Below are 8,741 nucleotides of genomic sequence, written 5' to 3'. Positions count from 1 at the left end.
TACAAATTCAGTCATTCGCCGCTCGTGTTGCGGTGCGGTTCGATCGAGTCGTGCGTCGTGCGCCGTCTCGTAGAGAATCAGCTGAGCTTGAAGGATATACCGACACCGACCCGTTTATTTTTATTTATCTCAATAATATCGCAATCCCAACGTGTTGGTGCGTACAAATCGCACGCGTTCGAAGTGTGTGCAAAGTTGGAGATCTGACATCAACGCATCGCAAATGAATTACTGCAAACGGCGACAATGGCAGAGGAAAATAGAAAGTCTTTGCCGGCGCTGATTATCGAATTGCTAATTATTATTGCAGGTAAACCACAGCAACTTGACGTTTTCAACACATTACCGTATCTAGTTTATATAACCTTCACTGACAAGTGCTCTGACATCATCAGCTACTCACTATTTACCTATTTTAAACTGTTAAGTCACAAATATAAGCAAATACCTTATTCTTATCACCTGTGATTGTGTTTTTTACACTGTAAAATTCACTGAAATTCAGCTCGTGGCTTTTAAATTAATTGGTTATGAAATAAACAAATACCTAGATATACCTACAAGTAATTATCTATAGTAAATATTTACACATAGATATTGGTTATCAAAGAGATAAATTTATTTTTTTAAACTTAAAATTAAAGTACAAACTCAAACTTAATTGCAACACAGGAGAGACACATTAACTGCAAAAAAAAAACGCTAGTCATATTTCTAAATAGAATATTTTCTTAATCGTGTGATTTATTAATCATTATATGTTGTTATGATCGTGATAAATGATTCAACGTTATTGCGCTTGTCAGTTGGTCTTCTATTTCAACATTTCTTAACAAATCGTATTTGTTTTCTTCATATATCGAGCATTTTTATTTTTAAGGGATGAAGGTCCATCTCTCATCTGGTGTCACTCATCACTAAAAATAAAATGACCGTCACAATATTTATTTGCTTTGTTAGCACGTTTACACTTTCAATTGTTATTTTAAGCAATGATTTCTAAAATAACATTTATATTATTGCATTAGAAATTTTCTTGCGGCAATCGTATCTGTTTTCAATTCGCTTTCAGACATAACAATGTGTTTTTGCATGGCGGCCACAACGATATCAATCATATCATGAAACAATGCATTCTGAAACTTTTATTTGTACAGCTTGGAGTGCATACTGTTTAATTAATGTAAATATTGAAGCGTACACCGCACAGCGACTAAACATGTAACAGTAGCTTTATGTGCGCTGTATAAATTTTTTCAGGTTTCGATTACTCAAAATAACATCATACGGATGGCTTTAATCGGGGTTCATTAACCTCATTAATATACTCTTTGAAATGGCATATTGCATTTATGCAAACATGTTTATGGTCTTCGAATTTTATTATAAATTGGTGCAAGTTGTCCTTCGTTGGTGTATTTTCTACATGCACAAGATCACAGTCAATGTCAGCTATAATTGGATCTTGAATTATATCGACGCGGAGAAAATAAGAGAAATTTTAATTAGGATTCCGCGCTTGGAGCTATTTTTATAATACAGATACTTCTTTTGTAGGTCTATAGCGCTAACTATGTACAAGTAGGTAGTCTACTTTCGCCTACAGGTTAGGATTTAAGTGTACTTAATCTTAATGAGAGCGTTTTCAAGCCAAATAATTCCAACAAGTTTGATGACATCTTATCTGTCATCTCATATAAAGTAATTTGAGAGTAGTCGGAATATTTCGTGAGTAGATTTTATGACATTGACTTTAAGAGTTAAGTAAATAAATTCTTCGGGTTTTCTTATCATAATTGCTTTTTTGATTATCAGCGTGTGTATACAGGCTACAGGTAACTTTAAACCTGTCATTTGATACGGCCCTGATTGTGCCTACCATGTCTAATGTAGAAATTAACTTTCACTATTTTCTATTACCCAGAACTAGTTACACGCTGGTGCCCACGCGCAATGACTCATATTCGTGAGTTATTAACGCAAGTAGAGTAAGAATAGCAAATTATAAGTCAACAGTCGGTTCTTGTACAAATAGGAAATAATTTGTGAACACGCGTGTTGTACCTATATCAGCTCGGTTATTCTCATTATTCACCCCTCAGAGTGACTCAAATATCCACGGCATTAAAATTCTTGTTGTCATGTTCATGCAACCCTTTTGCTGCATACCACATGACGAAAGTCAACAGTGTAACTGGAAACTATTTACATTCGAACATGTATGGAAAGAAGGTGGCTAAAAATATAAATCGAAGCTGCTGGTTCAGCGAACAACCAGTGGATTACGTATCGCACGAAATCGCATTCTCTTTATGATCGAAGCGTAAAGAGAGCCCTACTCTCGATTTGTGTGTCACCCATGCGTAATAAACTATTAGGGATTTGTGCATGTGTGGATTTCAATGGCTCGGAACGTGGCACATAAATTACCTACTGCATTAGTTGCACAACTTTATAGAGGGCTGAAAACACATTAAACTTTGCAGTGACGCAGACATAAATACAGTAGCCAAAAATAGTCATCAACTCCCCAAAATATTGTAGGTTTGAATTTTGAATATAATTTGCGTGTTTTTGATATGATTTTCTATGAATGTAATAAAAATGTGATTTCCGCTAGTCAACGTTACTGCTACCGAATTGCCCCTCGATTCTGACGTTTCTTTTCATCTATTATGTTTGTTACACACGTTACACACACGATACTAACCTGACCTAACAGAATTGTGAACAAAAAGGCACATTTTTAACAACCTCGGCTTACAAAACCCAATGCCCTATACCTAGGTAAAGCTATATAGCTTTACACAAAAGCTCAAACGTGAATTGGTCCTTTTATATCAAAATTTTTTATTTGTTGCAGGTGGCCTAGTCGTTTTGTCATTTTTCCTGTGGGGCAAAGCATTCCACAGAGGATTTTATTGCGATGACGAAAGTCTGCGACATCCCTACCATGATTCCACGGTGCCCAGCTACTATCTGTATATATTTGGCTTCGGCGGCAATCTGATAGCGGTAAGTATTTTCGCCGATCGTTCAATAAATGTATTAAACCGGCCCTCGAAAACATTTGATGCTAATTTGCTAAGTGCGCACGAGTTGCAAACCTGCGCAAATGCACCAAGAAGTCGTAAAAATTATTACTGACTGGAGTGCAGAGTAATAAAAATTGTTACGATTTACGCTTGGCTATAGGTTATAGTTATAGTATGCAACCAATGTAACGCAAGCAAAAGTTGCCTGCACTCGGCGCTGGCACATCGTAAATCGATAAGTTTGCATTACATTAATTATATATTTCATACGAGCCGCAACTCATATGGCTATCTTTTATTGAAAAGGGATTATAGGCGATGTGACACTTGAAATTGTTGGTTGTAAGTTATAACAATGATTATATCACGTATACTTGATTTAGGTGTTTGAATTCTAAAGGCAGGAAATATTTCAATTATAATAATCACGCTTCGAGGCATGAATGATTTGTAAAATCAGATTTGTCCTCGTTGTGCATACCTTAATATAAAGTGTGATGTAGTGCGTGTTTATGCATAATCAGGCTGTTATTGAACAAACATAATTCCAGATTGAAGTGTTTGATTGTAAAAGATGTCAAAGTCGATTAAATTAACATGAATCAAACATTTTCAGGTAAACTTAATACCGTAAATAACTCCCGAAGTGTATAAGTAACCATACTATCTGAAAATGTGGACAGACCGGATGGAAATCGATAAAGCGTTCACATTGTTCGCATTCCAAAATTATAATTCAAGCTGGCAACCTACGACTACTCTGGGCTGCTATCATTTGCTGGCTAATTTATAGTGCTTGTTTTCTTATCAGCGCGGTAATTAATTGGCAGTCATGTGTGACGTGCGTGTAATGCGATGTGGTCGCAAGTTGAATGCAGAATGCACGGTTACATCAACTGTCTTCTCTTGCGGCGGCATGTTTGAAAGTGTAAGTGGACGCATTCCGCTCGTCGTGGAGTTTTTTGATCCACATCGGACAAGCACATTTTGTGGTTGAAGATGATACGCTCTCGAAGCCTCGAGTTGCGGTTCGTGGTTTCGCATAATCAGCTTTTATAAACCGCCGAAAGCCGGCAGTTTGCTTGCTTCATGCGCTCGCGCATAAAATGCAAATGCGAGCGAGCTTCGACGTTGCGGTGTTTTTCATTTGCGATGAAATTTTTACTTCCGAACAGGCAGGCCGCGAATTCTCTTTGGTATTTCAACGACATTTTCTTTTATACTCGATTTTTTACCGTTTTTTATGTGTTGTTTTTAACGGAAACCATGCTAAACTGTTAATAGACGTTGTAAAATGCTGAACTCTAATATTTCTGTCGAGCGGCGTGTTTAATTAAAACTTGCTAAAGCGCAAACGCAAACAATTTGAATGCGTTTAAAAGTTTGGGGAACTTATAATTAAACAGATTGTTCCAAAATGTTTTTGTTTGTCGGGTCAATGAAAACAGGTTTTAACTTTTTTATAGAAAGATTTTTATTCATTTTTGGTGCACGTGGAATTTTTTATGTGATTGAATTAAGTAATTTATGTCATCGGCAATATTTATGATGCAGGATGCTATCATCGACGAGCATTACATCAATATCGAATAATAAACCAATGTTATGTTCACGTTCCATAAAATATAAAAAAAAATACAAAATTATTTCCGAAGCGTATGATATCTACACGCTCGGACCACATTAGTCCACTTGTACTGTCACATCGACACATTCAGAGACCCTGTTCTACCGTTTATGGTAATCTGATTCGAAATTATACAAAAAAAGGTCACGGTGAACGGCTTGAGCATGCTTCCATGTTTGTCGCGCGCACATCGCTTTGTATTCGGTGATATGCCCAACATTACAAAGCCATTAAACGCTTCATGAAAACGCGTACACTTGTAGCAACCAAACCGTGTGGTAACATTAACCGAAGGCAATTTGTCAGGAATTGTTTTGAGAGCGTTTGGATTGTGTTTTTTTTTTAACGAAGAGAATCTACATACGTATTTCTTGGGATATTAATGCATTGACGCTGTCGAGAAGATCTCGGCGCCTGTTTGTTGTTGTAAGTAAAAGTTAAACGGCGACGCGTCGCCGCTGGTGACAACCTCAATGGGATGCCTTCGCAATGCAAAGCGTTTAATAATAAATTTTAAGGGATATAACGCTGGGATAACATATGTACATATGAGTAAGCGTCGGGATTTGTAGAATTATTTTTAGATTTATATCTTGTGGCTTCGTTTTAATCCATATGGTTGTGGTTTCGTGGATTGCTGTATATTTGATACAAATCTATTGTGGGAATGAGGGAAGTTGTTGGCTTGTTGGAGTGAAACAAGACACATTTAATTGTTCACAAGTTAGTATGTATTGATTTTCTTGAATTATCATTTCATGCGAGATTATCTCGGTGGTGCTGTTCTTGTTATGCGCATGACGTTGATTGTGATTCATGTGATATTGTTCTCGAAATGCAATAAACATTACGTGGGAAGTTTCAGGAGAATTCGTGTGTGAAGTAATTTAAATAACAAACAGCAGTGGCAAATTTTGATAATTATGATAATATATGAATCACTCACAATCTACCACGGGAATAATAATTGAATAATGCAGATAAAATATTGAATACGTATTCCATGTTATCATTTTTTATATTATTTTATTCAACTCAACTCAAAAACCAAGTTGTAATTCATATATTCATACATCACATTTAAATAAATAAAATATTATAAAATATAGATAAATTCATATCAGCACAGTTCTGGGTATCACCATAAGTATTGTACATATAAATTATTTTCTTGATTTTCGTGATTATGACTCGAATTATATTGATAAAACTATAATCAAATTTCCACATCAACTTTTATCCCTTATTTCCTTTAAGTTATATTTTTGCCAGACTAATCTGATGACTGTATGATAATTTTATCAAAATCTGTCGTTTTTGTGTCCATAAATAACATACGAAGGTACATCAATTTTAAAATATATTGATTTGTAACATGCGACTTTTTTTAATTTCAGATCATTATTAGTGAATTTAAGGGAGATCGAAAAGCCAGGGTGACTGTCGCAGGATTCTCAATACCAAAATGGATATTCGAGAGCTATCGGGAATTCATCTTCTTTTGTTTTGGCGCAGCTTGTTCACAATGCATCACAGATTCACTAAAGTACACTGTCGGCAGGCTTCGACCGCATTTCTACACACTCTGCCTGCCAATATTCCAGGGTACTACTTGTGAGAGTAACATCTCATCTTTGCATCGATATATTACAGACTACCAATGTTCAAATCCTGATATATCACAACGCCAACTAAAAGAAATGAGGTAATATTTTTAACATTATACCGGTATTTAATAAACCATTCTTATAATGATTAAATTACAGATTATCCTTTCCATCAGGCCATTCATCATTTGCCATGTACACAATGTTGTATTTTGCAGTAAGCAGTAAATCATTTATGTGTTTGCTGGAATTTAATTGATTGTTCTTGCAGCTTTTTGTTGGTGCCCGATTCAAATGCAGAACTTGGAGCATAATTAAACATTCCATTCAATACATCGCTGTATTAGGGGCGTTATGGGTGGGAATGACCAGAGTGTCTGATTACAAGCACCATTGGAGCGATGTCTTGGCCGGATTAGCAATCGGCGTGGTATCAGCAGTCATAAACGTATGTACTATTTCTATCGATCATTGTAGCCATAGCATTTTGTTGATCACGTTTCTCTCATGTTGGTTTTGTAGATGCATGTGTTTGGTGTGACAAATAACACGAAATACACTATTCCTCCAAGCCTTGAATCGCAATATATTCCATTACTAAGTTGTAGAGACAGCTAGATAACACTCCAGGCCTTATTTAAGTTTTATATTAAACCTCGGTCTGACTAAGTAGCATTAGTATTATTCTAACATTTTATACCGTTTTGTAAATAATTACATTTTTTAGTTTTTGTTTTAAAAATTAGTTTTTTATTTGATTTTCCTTTCATTTACATAATTATACATGCTTATTTACTGAAATTATTATTTTTCTATTTTCAGGGCGTATATGTTGCGAAACTCTTGCACACCGATAAAAGTCATAGTGGAAAACAAGAGCCTAATCAAAATGGCGGGACTAACTCGGTTTAAGAACTCAATCGCTCACTTTTAAGTATGGCACTGATTTTGTTACTTAAGTTGGCTTTAATATTTAAATATTTCGAGATTATTAGTTAGTACAATATGAAATTGTCGAATCTTGTCATATGTGCAGCAAAATCTAGGAGGATTTGTAAAGGATTTGGATTATTTATTACCTTTGTACATATGTTAAATATTTAAGTAAAATTTAATTGCGCGACGAATACAATGGGCCTAAATAAGAAATTACATATTTTAGTATTAAACTTGAAGCAATAAGTTGACTACAATGTATTTAATACACATGTTATATGTTATATATTTATATTTTGAGTTATTTATATTAAAATTATGGGACTTATGTTTATGCAGAATAAATATAGATTTAAGAATTCATAAACTAAAACTATACACAAATTCGATGATCATGTCTAACAAGGTAAAACTTATCTAATATATGTCGCTTGGAGGAGGACTTATTTATGCTCTAAATGTGATTCCTTGATACAGGTTATTTAAACTGATAATTGTAGCGTATAATTGTGCATAAAATACTACAGAGTCAATCAAGCTTTTTATGAGATTATCTATATAACTATCTGAAGTAGACTTAAATTTGTGTACATGAGTTACATTCTTAAGTGGGTAGAACATTTACTTAGCACATACAAACGCTGCTAAATGAGTTTGCTTTTCCAATTTTTAGATGAAAAAATAGAATTATGGGATATAGTCGATAAACATTCAACGAAAAGCTTTAAAGGAGTTGGTTTTCGACATTTACTTGCTTTAAATGCCAAATAGGTACTAGAATGTAATAAATTCGATATCAGTATTTATTTTGTTGTACCTTAATTTTTATATACATATAAATGACTGTACTGACAAAGGTGTGGGAACATTTAACAATATTTGATGTATTTGAAACATTTTAAACTTATTCCACAATATTTATAAAACATAAGCTAATATTTAGATAATCAAGAGACTTGAGAAGCGGTGGAGTTGACGACCTAATAATTTACAATCTCAATAAACTAAAGAAGTAATATTTAAGTGAGAATAAGTTTGCAATAAGTATTGAAGCGGATTTAGTTAACTATAACTGTTGCACAACAATAATAAGTGACTATATGTTCGAATAAATTCTGTATTAATGTGAAATTAATTGTGTTTCTGTAATTATTTCCCTAAAATTTTCAATAAGAATTTAGTAATCAGTATTATTTGAGAACCAGAGACGGAAGACCTGCTTTTATGTCGCTGGACATTCCACGCACTACTGAGTAGCACAACATAGTACTTTGGTCAAAGCGGGCTACCCACGAGTGATAAACCATGAATCCGCCGATTACCCCCATCAGTTTTTGCGGGTTGCCAGCTGGTATTAAAGGGCAGCGCACAGTGACCAAACATAATTAGGTATCAACAAAAGTACTCAACTGTACCTGAGTCATCCAGTTATCCAGGCGCAGATTTATTTGTTATTTCTCTTCATTTCAGGTTGCGCAAAGGGGAATGTCTAACTCTTTCAAAACCAAAAATATTATGTGCAGTAGCTTGTTATTA

At 34.6% G+C, this 8,741-nt stretch overlaps 1 protein-coding gene and 1 long non-coding RNA gene across 3 annotated transcripts; both read left to right on the top strand.

The window, feature by feature from the left end:
• LOC135798789 (putative phosphatidate phosphatase) lies at positions 1 to 8,336 on the top strand. 2 transcript variants are annotated; one of them, XM_065311753.1, is made up of 6 exons: positions 1 to 310; positions 2,864 to 3,015; positions 6,060 to 6,367; positions 6,429 to 6,486; positions 6,541 to 6,717; positions 6,792 to 7,011. In XM_065311753.1, the coding sequence occupies exons 1-6, from the start codon at positions 247 to 249 to the stop codon at positions 6,885 to 6,887; spliced, it is 855 nt and encodes a 284-aa protein (XP_065167825.1). In that variant the 5' UTR covers positions 1 to 246; the 3' UTR covers positions 6,888 to 7,011. The 2 variants fall into 2 exon arrangements, with proteins under 2 accessions (XP_065167825.1, XP_065167826.1); XM_065311754.1 differs by lacking the exon at positions 6,792 to 7,011 and adding an exon at positions 7,092 to 8,336 and having other exon boundaries at positions 2 to 310.
• Positions 3,032 to 5,610, top strand: LOC135798790 (uncharacterized). Its single transcript, XR_010549783.1, has 2 exons — positions 3,032 to 5,088; positions 5,181 to 5,610. It is a non-coding gene; the product is annotated as an uncharacterized lncRNA (long non-coding RNA).
• Positions 8,337 to 8,741: the final 405 nt, after the last annotated feature.

This window comes from Atheta coriaria, unplaced genomic scaffold (assembly GCF_025399875.1).
Source record: "Atheta coriaria isolate IRGN ID8LTWV9N9 unplaced genomic scaffold, Caltech_Dcor_3.1 hic_scaffold_9_pilon, whole genome shotgun sequence".
Taxonomy (NCBI): Eukaryota; Metazoa; Arthropoda; class Insecta; order Coleoptera; family Staphylinidae; genus Dalotia; species Dalotia coriaria.
Note: the sequence above shows the minus strand (reverse complement) of the source record. Positions and strands in the feature narration are given on the sequence as shown.

What these genes read in the sequence shown, in the direction of transcription:
- LOC135798789 (XM_065311753.1), top strand. Translation starts at nt 247, where the DNA reads ATGGCAGAGGAAAATAGAAAGTCTTTGCCGGCGCTGATTATCGAATTG. An exon ending in TCGGCGGCAATCTGATAGCG is followed by an intron (nt 3,016 to 6,059) that starts GTAAGTATTTTC and finishes TTTTAATTTCAG; the next exon opens with ATCATTATTAGTGAATTTAA. An exon ending in CGCCAACTAAAAGAAATGAG is followed by an intron (nt 6,368 to 6,428) that starts GTAATATTTTTA and finishes ATTAAATTACAG; the next exon opens with ATTATCCTTTCCATCAGGCC.